Source organism: Fusarium oxysporum, chromosome XII (genome assembly GCF_013085055.1).
Source record: "Fusarium oxysporum Fo47 chromosome XII, complete sequence".
In the NCBI taxonomy this organism is placed as follows: Eukaryota; Fungi; Ascomycota; class Sordariomycetes; order Hypocreales; family Nectriaceae; genus Fusarium; species Fusarium oxysporum.
Window position 1 is genome coordinate 402,427 of NC_072851.1, and position 16,876 is coordinate 419,302.

At 47.7% G+C, this 16,876-nt stretch overlaps 6 protein-coding genes across 6 annotated transcripts; 1 reads left to right on the forward strand and 5 right to left on the reverse strand.

The window, feature by feature from the left end:
* Positions 1 to 55: 55 nt before the first annotated feature.
* On the reverse strand, positions 56 to 1,439 carry FOBCDRAFT_324655 (uncharacterized protein). Its single transcript, XM_059612119.1, has 4 exons — positions 1,305 to 1,439; positions 1,022 to 1,254; positions 615 to 961; positions 56 to 565 (listed from the first exon to the last, which is right to left on the reverse strand). The coding sequence occupies exons 1-4, from the start codon at positions 1,404 to 1,406 to the stop codon at positions 306 to 308; spliced, it is 942 nt and encodes a 313-aa protein (XP_059468145.1). The 5' UTR covers positions 1,407 to 1,439; the 3' UTR covers positions 56 to 305.
* A 599-nt stretch (positions 1,440 to 2,038) lies between these two features.
* FOBCDRAFT_245710 (uncharacterized protein) lies at positions 2,039 to 3,383 on the reverse strand (the record flags this gene model as incomplete). The annotated part of the gene is made up of 4 exons (XM_059610715.1): positions 2,039 to 2,408; positions 2,457 to 2,692; positions 2,743 to 3,181; positions 3,235 to 3,383. The coding sequence occupies 4 exons, from the start codon at positions 3,381 to 3,383 to the stop codon at positions 2,039 to 2,041; spliced, it is 1,194 nt and encodes a 397-aa protein (XP_059468146.1).
* Positions 3,384 to 3,871: 488 nt separating this feature from the next.
* On the reverse strand, positions 3,872 to 5,029 carry FOBCDRAFT_234080 (uncharacterized protein). The gene is made up of 3 exons (XM_059609954.1): positions 4,911 to 5,029; positions 4,280 to 4,853; positions 3,872 to 4,205 (listed from the first exon to the last, which is right to left on the reverse strand). The coding sequence occupies exons 1-3, from the start codon at positions 5,013 to 5,015 to the stop codon at positions 3,955 to 3,957; spliced, it is 930 nt and encodes a 309-aa protein (XP_059468147.1). The 5' UTR covers positions 5,016 to 5,029; the 3' UTR covers positions 3,872 to 3,954.
* Positions 5,030 to 6,810: 1,781 nt separating this feature from the next.
* FOBCDRAFT_209074 (uncharacterized protein) lies at positions 6,811 to 7,434 on the reverse strand (the record flags this gene model as incomplete). Its single annotated transcript, XM_031193296.2, has 1 exon — positions 6,811 to 7,434. One exon carries the CDS (start codon positions 7,432 to 7,434, stop codon positions 6,811 to 6,813), a length of 624 nt encoding a protein of 207 aa, XP_031029917.2.
* A 1,261-nt stretch (positions 7,435 to 8,695) lies between these two features.
* FOBCDRAFT_282034 (Alpha/Beta hydrolase protein) lies at positions 8,696 to 9,631 on the reverse strand (the record flags this gene model as incomplete). Its single annotated transcript, XM_031193297.2, has 1 exon — positions 8,696 to 9,631. One exon carries the CDS (start codon positions 9,629 to 9,631, stop codon positions 8,696 to 8,698), a length of 936 nt encoding a protein of 311 aa, XP_031029918.2.
* An 889-nt stretch (positions 9,632 to 10,520) lies between these two features.
* Positions 10,521 to 16,810, forward strand: FOBCDRAFT_286736 (uncharacterized protein; the record flags this gene model as incomplete). The annotated part of the gene is made up of 8 exons (XM_059611690.1): positions 10,521 to 11,450; positions 11,793 to 12,166; positions 12,221 to 12,369; positions 12,498 to 12,556; positions 12,609 to 12,887; positions 12,939 to 13,167; positions 13,228 to 13,257; positions 13,305 to 16,810. 8 exons carry the CDS (start codon positions 10,521 to 10,523, stop codon positions 16,808 to 16,810), a joined length of 5,556 nt encoding a protein of 1,851 aa, XP_059468148.1.
* Positions 16,811 to 16,876: the final 66 nt, after the last annotated feature.

Genomic DNA, 16,876 nt, shown 5'->3' on the forward strand with positions numbered 1-16,876 from the left:
AGACCAAGCATGGAAAGTTCCGTTGAGTCTATTTATAGATGTCGAATTATCCACCGCTAGATTGAGGGGGCTCATCCAATAATTGTGCTCTTATTGCGGCAGCATCTGACAGTTTGATAAGGTTGCTAGCATTAAGCTGTTTATATCTACATCGGAATATATGGCTCGGCCAGTCCAAATCAATCGGACGGACTATGCCAAGCCCAACCGTTGATCATGCAAGCCAACGATGACACCGATACCCTATAGTCTAGCCAAATCGATATCGGACGTAAAATTCGTGTCAGCCCAGGCTACAGATGCCATCATTCTCTCTCAGGAGCCCAACCCTTTTCCAAAACATCGCGAGCCGTCATTGGTTTGATCTCGGGAAATTCCTGATTCAGGGTTCTTTCTGGGGTCAAATTAGCCTGGCCGTTCTCGCACATGGCACCCAACACAGCGATTAAACCCTGGAGATGTTCCTTGGGGTAAATATCGTAGAACTGCGGGTGCGAAGGAAGCTCGGTAAGGACTCCCGCTTTGAGAGTCTCAACAGAATCATGTACAACGTGGAAAGGAACGCCTGCGTTTAAGATCAGCGACTGATAAAAGCTTTTTTCATGGTAACTCACCCTTGACTTCCTGGGCCTGTTTTGCGAGGTCGTTCCAAGTAATTCTATCACCAATGACGTACGAGGTTCGTTCCCATGTCGGCAGGTCCAAAGCAGCTGCCACGAACCTGGCTACATCAGACGAGTGAGTGAGAACCACCGGCACGTCACCTGAGCCCGGAAGTGCAGCAAAATTGTTCCGCATGTCGATGAAGAGGGAAATATCATCCATATTAGATTTGTGCTTTGGCGTTCCGTAGTAGTCGAGGAAATAGCCGTTGTAAACTTTGGTCCATTCCAAAGACGTAAGTTCTAGTTGGTCTGCCGCCGCTTGCTTCGCCATCGCCGGTGGGAAAGATTCGCTTTGCCTTGAGTTGTCATGTCAGATCTTATTGCTCACAGATTGAGAGCACTTGGGGGGGACCTACTCGAGAGTGTACGGGGTGCCGAAATAGCTGGGGATGAATCTCTTGGTTGTCTTGGACTTATCGGCGGCACGGATGAGATTGACCTCTGAACTGTTGTCACCGCTGATATTATTCACAGTTGAGATGACTATCTCGACGTTCCTCTCTTCAAGAATCGAGGCGAGGGAATCAACGTCAGAGTAGTCTACCGTTACAACGCGAGCGCCCAAGCTCTCCTCCAAGCCTGTCATATTCTTCCCAACTTTAGCTTTTTCTTCGAGTTTTGCCAACAAGATTCACTTACCCTTCTTGACAGAACGAGAACCTCATGCTTGCCGCGAGCCTTGATGGCGTCGACGAGTGTACGCCCCAGGCCTCCAGTTCCGCCAGCAATAGCAACAGTCATATTGAGAAGTGGATTTTTGTATTTTGATTCTGAGTGATAATGAGATATCGGGAGACGCGTTCGATGGAGGCGAGCTTGATATTTATGCTTCGAGATAAGCTTGAGTAGTGGCCAGCCCTCCAGTCCAGTGGAGTCAAGGTCACGGTGTTAGGGGATTCCGTGTTAGGCCAGACCCAGGAGTTAAGACCTATGTCTACAAAGTCCGAGGGTGGGCTAGGCATGCTCGGACTCCTGCTTCTCCGTTAGCGATCCCTTATACACGCTGCTGACAAAAGCTGTCCTGGAAGACATAAAATCGACATGGAACACGTTGCGGATCTCGCGATATGAGTACCGACGCATGTTTTGTCAGCCCTCGTGATTATGGCCAGATGTCAGTGGGTTGTCTTTCATCAAGGCCTTTCCCCCATAGCCCGCCTACGGGGTTCTTAGTAAGGTAGTTTGGGTTAGGGTTCGGTAGAAAAGGTACCGTCACTAGCATAGTCCACATCCCACATCGCTCGCCCAGCTTCCCAGAGGTGCTGGCCCGCGTTCATGCAGCAAACCTTTCGGTAATTGGCCCATTTATCTCTTTGGAAGACTGTATTGAGCAACTAGCTCATCAACTCACAGCAGCCCGAAAATAAAGTGTTTTAATGGTCTTTACCACTTTTTAGATGTAAAAATAGATATGGATCCAGTCGCTTTATCAGTTCTCGATGGTTCTCCTTCGACGGTCTCACCAAGTAACACCCAATAACCATCCCCAGAGTAAAGTCCCAAGCTACAAGATCCGACACGTGAGTTAATTCAGTACACGGGACGAGCAAATCGGCGACCGTTCCAGCCCCTTCTCCCTCGCGGGGAAATGCTGCGTCATCGCCCTCCCAGTAGTAGCTTGGTAAGGGAATCCTGACTTTAAGCATACAGGGCGTCAAGTAGTCCAGTGTCTTGAACTGCGGAAAGTGACGCAATAAGATCGAATTGAGATGCACGTGAACCTTGAAGTGCAAAAGGGCCAGCCTCGGTATGTGAGTACAGCATTTTACGCCAGGGGGGCTGTGTGCTTACCGCTGGTAGCACTCACGAATTATTCGACTTGAGTTTCGATCGTCTATTGCCTTTTGATCATAGATGTCCACGGATTGGAAGAGCTGCCACAGATGCTTGCTGTTCATGAAAGCGGATCGGAACGTCTCTGCCCCACGGTAAGTGCAGAGGATCAGGGCGATGAGAAGGACCTGGAATGAAGCGAGGAACTCAGCTCGAGGTCCAGGTGAGTCTGTGATGCATTGACAAAGTTTGAACTATTTAAGTATCAAAGAACTGCTGTTCAAATTGGAGTCACTGATCTTACGAGTTGGTGGTCAAGCACCTTTAGCAGGGCATCATGATAGAACCGGGCCTGGTCTCTAGTCTCTGGAGTATCAAGTACCCATAGTCCGGCTGTTAAAACCGCAGCCGTTAGTTCGGGAGGATGTTCTGAGTGCAAGAAAGTCTTTTTATGCAGGAGAGGCCAGTGTGGGTGAAAGTGTAGAAAGTAGGACGCCTCAAGCTCGTTACGAGACGATGATTGGAGTAACTGCATAGCTGGGTTCGAAGAAAGGTTCAAGCCCTCTAGTTCTATGCTGAGGAGCCATTCTGATGTGGCCAGGCAGTTATCGACTGGCTCGGAAGCAGGTGCAGACTTTTGAGATTCAGATACTGCGTTTTCTGTTGATGGTTCTCCCTGATCGTTTCGCTCGGGAGTCTGATTGGATTGATGGCTGATCGCCCCATGGCGTTTAAGCAAATCACTTCACAGATTCAGCAACAATTAGCCAGAAGCCAATGAGATGGGAATACCCACCTTCGATTGAAAGTAGCTGGACATAACGTGCATGCAAACGGGCGGAGGTTCAAGTGATCCCTCTCATGACGTAAGAGATGCTCTTTCTTCTTGTACGACCGGGCGCATCCCGCATAGTTGCAGTAGAATCGAGGTAGGTCGGAAGACATTGGAGATCTCGAAAGGGATAAGTTGAGATGTAACAGAATTACTCATAATGCACGATGTGGGATGAAGGATACCTTGTTTTAATAAGCGTACTATTGCTGGAACGCGCCATGTGGGATTTTGGCTTTTAGAGTTGAGCGATGTGGGATGCGGGATTTCGACTTTGCCTAATTCGGCAACCTCAGCTATGATTCATCTACGACAACGGTACCAAAATCCGATATGTTTACAAACTGTTCGAGTCCTATTTGCGTTAAGTCCGGGTAGCGGAACTCCCTTCTGGATGGACGAAGAATTGAACGATGAGGATTTATTCACTGACTTATTGCGCTTCTGCTGTACTGCGGCAGGCGGCCGGAGGGAGATGTATTCTCGTTATGGATAACGCATTACTTTACCGCTCTCAGGGGATACAGCGGATATGCAAGGAGCTAAGAGTTGGAGTAACTAAACAGTAGATTATAAGAGTGCTCAAAGCTTTCGATATCAGGCTTTATTATCTACTAATCAATCAAATGACTTTCTAGGTACAAGTAGCTACGTAACATAGTACCCATGTAGAATACGAGGAGACTATTTCTTGCACGCAATCTCCAAAACATCTCGAGCTGTCACCGTCTTGATCTCCGGGAAAATATCATTAAGACTTTTCTCAGGCTGGAAATCCATCGCTCCCTGGTCAAACAGGATACCGAACTGGGCCAGCATGCCTTGCAGCTCTGGTTTAGGGAAGAAGGGATAGAGAGCTTCGTGGCTCGGAAGCTCCGTGATCTTTCCTGATTTAAGGAGGTCAACCGAATCGTATGTAACCTCAAATTTGTCGCCTGTCAATTCTGGTCAGCTTCTATAGCCAGATGTAAACGAAGCAGGAGGGCGGTTCTTGTTAGCCCATACGTACCAGTAGCTTCTTCAGCGAGCTGTGTAAACTCCTTCCACGTGAGCCTATCGCCGATGATATATGACACTGGCTCCCATTTCTCTAGCGTCAAGAGCTTAGCTGTGAAGTTGCCGACATCCTTGGTATAAGTAAAGACAAGAGGCTGGTTCGGGTTGCCCGGGATCACAGCCTTTCTTCCAGGAATATCCAGAACGATAGTCATGTGGTCAAGGTACGTCTTGAGGTTCGGCGCGCCCCAGTAATCAAGAAAGAAGCCATTCGCAACTACGGTCCACTCTAGGTCAGTTTTCTCGAGTGCATCAAAGAGAGATAACTTGGCCGCGGCAATGGGGAACCAAGAGTGCTCTGGGCGATACTTGATACCCCAGACGCTAGGGATGTATCGTTTAGTGGCTTTGGACTTAGCGGCCGCTTGAATGAGACCAAGCTCCTGCTCGGGAGGTGTACGTCCACCGAGTGCGGAGATGACGGTGTCGACGTGGTTTTCTTCGAGCAAGGTTGCGATACTATCGGGGTCGGAGTAGTCGATAGGTAGGATGCGTGCACCGAGCTCTTTCTCTAGTGCTGGGTTGGCCTGAGTGTAGACATGGTTAGCTGGGAGGTCCTAACATCCAGGGAGCCGTGATCAAACCTTTCGGCTTAGAACGATGACCTCGAATTTTCCATCTACGATGGTCTCTTCAACGATAAAGCGACCAACACTGGCGGTGCCTCCTGCGATGGCTACAACGGGCATGGTGACCGATTTTAAAGACGATACGATGAGGGCTTGTGATTTATTCTGTGAACTGGAGCGAGGGGCAAATTGGTCTATATAGTCGCGTCTCCGACCGTGGACGTGGTGTTTGTGCATTGGCTTACAAAGGTCTGAGATCTCCGCAAGCGACATCCCACATCGCTCCATCCCATGTCACATCGCCCGAGGGTTTGTCAATCGCTAATTTATCAGGTGGCCTGTAGTCAGTAACAGTATTTTTCAGGAGTCGCAGCTGCTGATCTAAGCTTGTTTCTATGCTGGTTCATGTAGCTATCAAAGTATTCACCATGTTGCGTGGTTATTGTATTTCTTGTAGCTGCGATGCGTCCGTGCCGCTTCCAATAATGACGAATTGAATGTCAAGACCCTCAAACTTTTGCCTAATGTCACAACTGTAACATGATATCCTCGACGCCTTTAACAGTAAGCAGTTCCTGGCCTTGATTACGAGGATGGCAACACCTTTCTCGAAGGTGCGGCTAATTGGCTCGGGAGACTGGATATCGTCAACATTTCCCCCGTTCCTGTCCCAGCTGCAAGCGACACGCTCGAAGTCTGGCTCTATACCTTAGCGCTGTTAGAACGGTTTGATCAAGCACCTCGAGCTCATGATTGATGGCTTAGCTGCCGTGGGCCAGGCCTAGTAGATACGGATCAAGAACAACCTACCAAAGAAGGGATCTGTTTACTATAGCACGAAGCGGTTAAGACTAGCATGTTGTACTTAAAGAAATGGTATAGTCACCTATCTTAGATCCTAACGATTTGATTGGGTTACTCGTTGTGTCTACGCTTTCGCTGTTTTCGCCCCCGACATGTTGCTTCGACTTGGATAGATGGACATTTTATTGAATCTTAACTCTGCTCTACCCCCCATCACTCAACTGATCCGCTAACCTTTCCACCATTTCCTTGCCATAAAAACCCAATACGGGCAGCAGAAACATTCTTGCAATATAGACTCGAACAAGTCAAGCGCCCTCATCGCTTAGCCAACCAGCTTGACGTCGTTATCCACAAGGCAAGCTCCCACCAATCCTTCTCAACTATTTTAGCAGCTGCTGACACAGGTATGTTAGGCAAGATAGCATTTATGCCATGGGTATAGCCTGACTAGCGGTAGAAGGATTCCTGTGGTTTGATCCACAGCGGCTTTTAAACAGTATTAAAATAGATCTAAGAAGCGAACAGCGATGCTGCCGACGAGATAATCGACAGCAGGAGCGGCTAAGGCGATGAGAGCAGGGTATGCCTGATTTTCCAAATATCGAGGCATTTTCTAACAAATTCTATAACTAAGTATATTATTAGTGCTGCCATGTGGCTGCCTTAGCCGAACACATTGCATTGCATATACGAACGCCTCCCTGTCTGAAAGAAAGCTTATTTGGACGGACCGACCCTCGATGAACTGGAAAGCGCACCACTTGTCGATCATAGTGGAACTAGTGCGAACCTTTGGTAATACGAACCCAGATTTTTCCGTGTCTAATTGGATGTGTGTGTGTTTTACTCTAGGGCTCCATGTCGCCTGTCTTTATATGGAGGTAATTGATGCAGCAGTAGGTCGCTGGTTCCCGAACTCGGTCAGTTTGTGCACATGCTCAATAACATGGTGGCAAGCGAAACGGAATCATGATTGTACGTAAACTGCTTGTTGAGAAGCTTTAAATCCTTGTATTTTTTCTAGTTGCATTGCCGTGAAGAGTTGTGAATGATAGTAAGAAGATAAACTAATCGCCTCCAATACAGGCTGTCTCAGACGGATGACCCTCTACCAATTGCAAGGAACCTCGGCATCGGGATGCAGGACGATGCGTGACTTGATAAACCCGCAGTCACCCAGATATTCCACTCTCATGTGGTAGCATGTCTTGACATAACCTTTCCAAATGCGATGAGCGCGTTGGTTACCCGGGTCGACACAAATAGTCTGGTCGCGGCCACAGGACCTAAAGTCCCAACAACCGCCAGGAACACTGTTACCGAGGTTGCTGCCAACCTTGTGGATGAGACATTCGTTGCAATCATTGATCCGAATCGATGATTGAGACTCAAATATAGTCAGAGGAGGGTCTCCATCAACAGGCACAGCAGTGAAGGTGTAAACCAGGTCAAATGCTGCGCTATAGTCAGGGCATGAACCTTGCTCACACGGCCCCGACAGGATATGGAAGTGAGGGTTTGCAGATTCCCCCTTAGCAGCAGGAATAACATGGTCGGTAGTGTTCCAGTTGGCTGGGTCTTGGTAGGCCTTCTTGTCGATGCCATCCCAATTAATGGTGGCCTTGATATCAAGAGGCTTCCATTGTGTTGTAGCAGGTTTAGGGGCTGATGCCACTGGGGTAGCCGTGACATAGGCGGCCAGAACCATGAGGAGGAACTTGGTGGCGACCATGATGAACTGTGTGCAAGGCGCAGAAGGTGTTCCAGAGTTGTATGAGAGTTGTCTTGAGTTGGAAAGCTATGCCTGAGTTGTTGAATATAAGTTGAACCTGGAGGGCAAGCTCGCATCTTTATACTCAAATAATACATAGAGAGATGGCCTGAAGCTTTACTATTCGCTCACTATTCGGATGCTTCCCGTGTATTGTAAAGATAGACATCCTGTATCCTAGTAATAAAGGATAAGAATGCCATATTTTAATTGGATAGATGGGTTTCTACTTCTCGGGTACATTTAGAAGGATCAAATAGTTACTCGGGAACTGGAGCGAATGGGTTTGGTATCCCATAACAGTTAGATGTATGGGGTTTCATTTTAGAACTAGGCCGGAAGGGTTCATCCGTCTGACTGCATATGTACCTTTTTGGCCTCCACCTGCCAAGATAACCTTAGCCTCGATATCTCTTCTCTTGTCTAATACACTTCTGGGCCATCCTCCAGTCAATTATCAGAACTTTCGCCTGGGACTGTAGAACTATTTATCTCGTACTATACCCCTGCAGTAAGCACTATGTTTAGCCTCATGTTCGTATAAGTGATATTTTCTGCTGCATTGCATATCCAGTTGACAAAATGGATCTAGACTCAATGAATCTTGTTCTTTTGCGCACCTTCCTTCCTTCTTAGATAACAAACTGGTCTTTGACATGGCCCAGATCACAGTTCGAAACTCATCTCAGTCAGCTTCCTTTTGTTCATTTGAACTTACATGGTTCAATGGCAGCCAACTCGTGCTATTTGTGTCTCTCAATCTTCATAACACCAAGCCCTTGCAAGCGAGCTACTCCTGCGTGGCTTGAACAACTTCCCACGCTCAAATAAAATTACTTGAATAATTTACTTCGGGCGCTTTTGCCACTTTCGCTCGGTTGGGTTATATGTCCTGGGTGTCTCGGCCCGCCCTAGCTCCCGCATCAGTTGTGGCGTACAGACTCGGACGGTATTTTACCCGACATGCAGCTAGGAATCAAGTCACATCCTCCCTTCCCCGCGCTTTTCAGTCTAAGAGGTCTGGTGTAATACTCACACGGCCTGTGTACTGATTGTGTCAACGCGTGCAGACCTCCGCAAAGTCGCTCGCCTTGCTTATCTCGACTGTTCAGACGTACGTGACAAGTACATTTCTTCATTATTGAAAACTAATACAGCAACAGGAGACGTTCTTGCAATATAGACTCAAGTAAGTCAAGCACCCTCGCGGCCCTAGCATCGCTCAGTCAACGAGCTTGACACCGTTTTCAGGAAAGAATCGTTCCAACCAATCCTTCTTGACTCTGTTGGCAGCCGCACAAACAGGTATATCGGGCAAGATGGCGTCTGTGTCATGGGTACAACCCGGCCAGAGGTGGAACTCGCAAGGAACCCCATCTCGGCAGAGATCCAGCGCTAATTTCACGTCTTCATCGCGAAAAACGTCGACGGCACCGACATCGAGATACGTCGGGGGCAACCCGGACCGGTCGGTGGCGCGGGATGGCGCAGCGTACGGACTAACACTACCCGTTCCTCGACTCTCGCCTAGATAACAGGTCCATCCGTAGATGTCTGCGTCTCGGTTCCAGCCTTTGATATGCGCGGTCTGGTGGGCGGAGATGGTATCGACACGGTCGTCGAGCATGGCAGTGAGGAGGAACTGTCCAATCACCTTGGGGCCCTTTCGGTCGCGAAGAAGCAGGTTCAGGGCCACACATAAGCCCCCTCCAGCTGAGCCGCCAGCAGTAAGGAACTTGTCCGCGTCGATGCCTAATTCGTCTGCGTGCTCGGCCGTCCAAATCATGCCAGAATAATAATCCTCAACTGGTGCTGGATAGGAACTTGCAGGTGCAAGACGATATTCGATTGTCACTAGGACCACGTCATACCTATCGATAACATCGAAATACCAATTGAAGCCGAGGAACCGATCTCCGGCAATCATTCCTCCGCCGTGGATGTGATAGATACATAGACGTTTCCGATTCGTCGAGATCTTGCGTCGGAAGATAGAAACGACTAGCTCATTGCCGTTGGGGCCGGGGAACGACTTATCCTCCTGCTCAATACTATTGGGCAGCTCTATTCTGCTAAGCTCTGTCAAGGCCTCTTCAGAGTTGATCGAGTCCCACTTTGCCTCCATGCGGGGATCGAGGGCGAGAGGCTTCCACGACATAGCTGCTGGATTGGTTAAGAAGAGAGGAAGTGAGCGATTTGGCTGGTTGGCGAAGGATATTTGCCATCTGAAGCTGTGCTCGGGCAGCAGGGCGACATATATAACCATAAAGAAGCATCATCGTGGCGCTTGTCGGACTTTCGTCTCATAGACACTATGACTAATTATAATTGAGCATTATCGGAAGCACTAAGACCTATCGTCGTCATTAGAAACATCTACTCGGCGGAGTTTGCTATTCCCTAGTCCTGTCGGCAGTATATTAAGTGCGGTCTGTGTTGGCGCTTGTCTCTTTAGAGTGACAGTATCTCCGACGCTTTAATAGTAGCAGACTTTAAATGTGGGATGTGGGATGCAGGGTGTCTACTAGATGTTTATTTCCATATAACATAAAGAATAATAACTATTAGTATTTACATGACATTTTTTCTAACTCTTCACCTTCCTTTTACAGTCTTTCACCCTTTCTTTTATAGCTTAATAATAAAAGAAAAACATTGATATAAAGGAGATGACCTTCCCGTTTACAAGCTTAAGCGTGCAACAGTGGCTTATAAGACAAGAGATTCCAATTCTTCAACGCAAATCAGGTGATGTCATGGCGCAACCACGATGGGCTATACCTTAGGTACACCAAGACAACAGCAAATACGGATTTGCAGGGGGGTTGAAATGGCATTGAGGCACTGAGTGTGGGCCAATCATAACGCGATTTTAAGCGCTGAGGCACAATTCTAGAGGTGGCACCCTAGCCTGATAATCAGTCGTCCCAGCTAATCAATATTCTAGCACAGACAAATCTGGCTTGTGGTCATATGGGAGCCAAGTGACATGCTGCATAGCTCGCACGTCAGGATGCATCTCGAAGATTTCCAACTCTGACATCGCTATGTTTCCCACTACATTCAAACCGCCCTTTACACCAGAACATTCGTTGCTTCGGGACGAATCGAGCGGAAATGTACCAGGATTCCCCCGCGTCCATCGTCACGACAGGGATCAGGTCAAGAAGCTACTTACATCTGAACTCTGTTCGGATGATCTAGATCGAGTTTCAGATAAGCTTTGGTGGATGTCAAAACAAGATAGCACAAGTATATGGCCACTGCATCGACAGTTACTACAAGGCCGGTCTATCGTGGTGACAGAGAATCCAAAGCTGCATCTTGTATGGATTAACGACCGTATTTTCATCAAGCCTCTTCCACGGTTCATCGGATCCTTCGGTTTCTGGAAAGATCATCTTTGCAGTAATAATACAAGCGAAGATGTGCGTATTAGAAGAGCCGCCTTGGGTTATCTACGCACATACTTCTATCTCATCCAGCACGAGTCTGACTTTCGCATCGCCAAAGATCCTACTCTTTGTCTTATACCTGAAAGTATCACCTGGGAGCAGTTCTGCGATTTCATCTCTGATCTTGATAAAATTCTGGACAAGGACGTTTCTCAGCGTTATAGTTATGGTCAAATCCGCCTCACTCGTCTAAACTTCTACGCTCCGGTTATTCTCAATAAGTCTTATTTCCAGAGAGTCGACTTCCAATACGGACAGTACTTTGCGCGCTTCTATGCACCGGTTCTATTCGCATTCGGTATCACATCTGTGACCTTGAGTGGACTTCAAGTCGTGGCGTCGCTTGAAATAGGTGGCGGCGCTAACTGGCAAGGACTGGCGCTTGGTGTCAGCGTCTTGGCCATCTTGGTCTCTTTTGGGCTTCTTATCGGGTTTGGGGTTCTACTGTCTTGGAAAATTGCTAAAGAGTGGAAATTTGCTATCAGAGAACGGCGCCGTTTGATAAAGACTGAACGAGTCGTGGTTTGATAGTAAAGTACAATACTCTGTTATTCCCCTCTCTTTAATGATGATCTGACACGTCTTGTCACCAATTTTCCAATCAACTCTATGACGTTAGTGGCGCAGAGTCGGTGAAGTTGCGGTCACAACGAACTGCATTTCTGCCTATTTTCAATCCTCCCATGCATGAGTGGAGGAGTTGTCATTCGCCGGGCGTCCATCCACCCCTGGCTCTTGCATAAGGCATTCTCGGCGCCTATTCCAGCTTTTCAGCCGCAGATAAAGGCCTGATACAGTCTACTCATATCTCTCCCATTCAAACTCTTTCGTCCTTTTTCATTCAGTCTCATTCGAGCATGCAAGTGTTTATCCGCAGCGGAGGCAGCATCAGCAATGGCAGCAGGTAGCCACAAAAACTTCAGACTACGGGGCATCCCGCTTGAATGCGAGACCCGGGGTGAGGCCTGCAGCCTCATTCAAAAGACCCTTGCACTCGAGCCCAACGCTAGCCCGACTGTTTACTCGCTTGCATGTTCCCCTACCGATCCCAATAGCAAGATTGCTACACTTAGCTTTCCTTCTATTCCAGACTGTTTATCTGATCGCTCAAGAGTTGAGTGGAGTTTCGACCTATCGGAAGATAACGAGATCGATTTTGGCAGGTCACTTTCTTTCGATACACATTTTATAGGCTTCACGCCTTTTCATCGCACAAGCGATAAGGACTGCCATATTGAGTAAGTAGGCAGATAGTAATTCGACGGCATATTTGTATTAACACACTTAATTAGTGTCATTGCAGTTTGCGGTCTTGGAGGACATGCGCTGGGTTCATTCAAAGAAAAGAATGGCCGTTTCGTTTGGCTTCGGGATGCTCTTCCGTCCGATATGCCGAATGCAAGGATTCTAACCTATGGATATAACAGTCGACTAGTCGGCAGTGATTCTTTTCAAAGCCTGACAGACTTGGGAAGGACATTGCAAGTCGACCTTGAGGACATTCGTGTATTTGTCCCCGAATGGCTTCCCGGTCAGTCCTTTTGTTAACTAGTGTTGTCCAGGGCCCAGATCAACCCCGTTCGATACTTTTCATTGGGCATAGCCTTGGTGGGCTTGTCGTTAAAGAGGTAAATAGTTTGGACAGACATTCATGAAGGTTTATTCTTATTCATGGCCTAGACCGTACGAATATTGGAAGAAGAGCCGCTTGGCTCCGACCTCGCGATCCTAAACGCCATCGTGGGCTTCGCCTTCTTTGGCGTCCCCCACCGAGGTTTGGCAGTTGAGTGTCTTGTGCCTCTGGTGAAGGACAACCCTAACCGGGCACTTCTTGAATCCCTCAGTAAGAACTCATCTCTTCTCGAGCGTCTACAAATTGAGTTTGATAAGATATCAAAGGCAAGGAGACTTTCTGTTGTATCTTTCTATGAGACAGAAAAGTCACCTACCGCGACTTGGGTGCGTTGTCTACGAGATTAGAAGTATTGTCTGCTCTAATGTTTCATTCAGATAAATGGCAAGTGGGAGATGTCTGGCCCTAGCGAAGTGCTGGTTGAAGTATTCTCGGCAACGTGCGGCTGTCAAAAGCAGCACCCCATCAACCGTAACCACTCTGAGATGGTGAAGTACAGTGGCGTGCATGATCAGTTGTACAGAAGAGTGTTAGTTGCCCTTCGTCCCATACTTGGCATATCACGAGGGCGGCCTGGCACTGCAGGCATAGGAGCGGGTCTACAAGGTTTGAAGCCAGAACACGATGGATAAATTGTCAGAATACTTACATGTTTTCTTCATTCAGTTTATGCACGACTTTCTAGTGACGAGCTGGGTATGAACCCCGATAGATATCTGTGACAAGCTGCTGATGCTACGTAGACTGTCTCAAGTCACTTTCATTTCCTGAGCAAGAGCACAGATACTCCGAAATTTCCTACGCTAACGACACCTGCGATTGGCTCCTAGAAGATCAGAAATACCAGACATGGATGAATGAATCTCGTGGACTCTTTTGGATCAAAGGCTGTCCTGGAACAGGCAAATCGGTCCTTATGAAGTTTGCCGTTGATGTGATGGAACGTAGGAAGTGCGAAGAGCTTGTTGTGTCCTTTTTTATTCATGGTCGTGGGGTGCCATTGCAAAGAACTGCATTGGGAATGCTCCGAGCGTTGCTAAGTCTTTTGCTTAAATCGTTTCCAAAATACCTCTCCGAGCTCATGGAACGTTTCCAAGATCAACAACAGCGATATGGATCGTACGAACAGAAGGGCGGATGGCGCTGGAATGAGAAAGAGCTTGAGGCGTTTCTAGCCAGGCTCTTGATCAACGGAACTAAAGACCAACCGGTGGTGATATTCGTTGACGCACTTGACGAATGCGGGGAAGAAGATGCTAAACGGCTATTGGCATATTTTAAGGACATTATGAGCGACTCCGAATGCAAAGGATCCTGTGTGAAGATATGCTTTTCCTCTAGGCATTTTCCGATACTTGGTCATGAGATTATGCCCAGTATCTATGTGGAGCAGAGAAATGACAACGACATAAGACTGGTAGTTGAAAACCGGCTCAAGGACATCAGGCCGGACCGAAAACGTCGTCAGATTGAAAATGAGATCTCACTGAAAGCCCATGGAGGGTTTCAATGGGCAGTCCTCATCAGCAACATGATACGCGATCAAGATATGACAGGTGGCAGAACTGAGGATTTGCTCAACACGATTTCATTAATTCCTCCTGGTCTCGAAGAGCTCTACCGCATCATTTTGCAAGACGAGAATGATGATCAGCAAAAGCAAATGACTAAGCTGTTTCAGTGGATTCTGTTTGCTAAGAGACCTTTATCAGCACAGGAACTTCGAGAGGCGCTCGCTACTGACAAGGATATGGCCTACGCGACGGTCTCAGAGCTTCGATCTCGTGGGAACTGGTCTGACAATGTGTGCCAGTTCGAAATGCGAGTTCGATACATCTCCAGAGGACTAGTGGAGTTTCGAGATCGAGATGTCTATGAACAGTATGAGCCCGGGGGAGAGGAATGGAGTCGCGAGGCTCAGTTCATACACCAATCAGCTGCGGATTTCGTCGCTCAGAAATTTCTCCCTGGTTTCGGTGACGGTCAAAATCCAATACCACGGTCCCCTGATGGAATCGGTCATTATGAGATCTCTAGGTCTTTTCTCAACTACTTGACACTCGAGGAAATCCTGAAGGGAGGGAGCTTGCCTCGAAAGCAACTCTCAGCAGCTTTCCCACTTCTGCCATATGGGACGGCATTTCTTCTGAGCCATATTATGGAGGTTGAAGTTGAGGGGATTCCGCAGACAGACCTAGTGGCTCTCATTCAATGGGGCCGGCCAGAGCGACTGAGAATGGTTGCAAGGATATGGAGAAAAATGGATCCTGAGAGTACCCATGCGCCAAGAGGCTGGCCATTCCTCGGTTCCACTGCTCTTCACCTTGCGGTAGCGTTCGGTTCTGCTCAACTTCTGGATACCCTACTGCAAAAGGATAACTCGGATTTGAATGCTCGGGACCTCGAAGGAAATACCCCCTTGCAGCTTGCTTTGAGAGAAAACTTTCAAGAATTGGCTGTCATGATACTGGATCGATCAAGGACATGGCAGATTGAGTACGACACTGCTACTTCTCCCGGCTGGCCAGGTGGGCCTGGGGTGCCAGGTAAATACCTCAGTCACATCAATGCCACCAATAATGACGGTGATACACCTTTGGGCCTGGCTGTTTCCATCAGGGCTGACAACTTAATACGACGCTTGATTGATGCAGGTGCTGAGATCAAACATGAGAAGTCGCTAGTGTTTTATGCCATCAGTCAAAAGAATAAGACACTAGTCCACCAGCTCATCAAAGATGGCTCAGATCTTGATGGCGCTGTGTTCTTTGCAACACAATGTTTATGTCGAGCCAAAGGTGATACTCACAGTTTATATGAACTTGTGGGTGATTTGCTAGAAGCTGGTGGTGATACATGGAGATTTTCAGGTGTCGAGATCAATAGTTTCAACGGCGATGACGATGATGATGAAGAGGATGAAGAAGCCATTTTTGTCGCTTCCCGTGGAGGCGAAACAGCGCTAGTTGATCTCCTATTATCACACGGCTCTTCGGCAACGTTAAGAGGTCAAGGTCATGCAGTTCCAATACTGTTGGCTATTGAAAACGGATCTCCCACTACCGCCATAATATTGTTTCGAAATTCACCTGAGACAATATTTTCAAAAGATGCCAATGGCATGACAGCTTTCGAATTGATTCTACGCACTGCTCAGGTTGACCTTGCGCTTAAATTGGTGAAGGAGGGTGGCGAGGTTCTCACCTTGCAGATGTTGTTTTATCGGGCTGTGAAAATGAAGCATCTCCAATTTGTGGAGGCTTTATTACGGAGGGATAATAATGCCATACATTTGGCCAATATATACTGGAAAGGGGGGGAAGCACCATTCCTGATAGCTATACATGGAGAGGATTATGGTATGGTCCGTCTTCTTCTCCGTACAAGCAAAGTTGGCATTAGAGTCCGGGACCTATATGGCAACACCCCATTCTTTGTTGCTGTTCAGCTTGGGTACCTGAATATTGCCAAACTACTGTTCGAGGAAGGGAAGTTTGTTGTGGGTCAGGAGGATTTCGAAGAAAGAGCCGACTCTGCAGAGTCTATTGGAGAGGAGTACCAAGATATGTGTATGTCTGTTTTCCCATCCGGATCAGGGGTTTACAGGGTCATAAGACGCCCTAATAGACTGAGAGAATGTCTTTGGTGGGCCGTCAAACGCGGAGAGTTAAGAATGATGAAGCTGCTTCTCAATGAGAGCAAGGTTGATGCCAATCAGCACGATGATGAAGGACAAACACCACTCTCATGGGCGATCGAGAAGGGGAGAGAAGATATTGTAAAGATTCTTCTGAGCAGTAATAGGGTTGATGTGCGTGCCAGGGACAAGACAGGGCAAACGGCTTGTTGGTGGGCATTGGAAACCCGAAATGATCGCATGATTCAACTACTTCTAGGTTCGGAGTTGTTTTATATCCACGCAGAAGACGACGAGACGGGACGCAAGCTGTTCTGGTGGGCAGTTGGAAAAGGGAATATTGGCGTCATTAAAATGCTTCATGATTCGGGCAAGTATGATATCAATTCGAGGGACCCCTCGGGAAGGACGCCGTTGATATATGCCGCAGAGACATGTGCTGAGGAGGCCATGAGGGTACTTCTCATGGTCGGTAAGGCTGATATACACGCGGTTGACAACAGAGGCGACACAGCACTTTCAATAGCTGTAAAGAGGAGTTGGAGGACTATAGTCGATCTGCTGTCGTCTTACAAAGATACGAGCAGTGGCATTGCTATTAGAGTCGTGTAGTATTGACATATTTATGTAATAAACACAATGCATTTCGGAGTAACGAAATGTAGAGCTCTACCATTA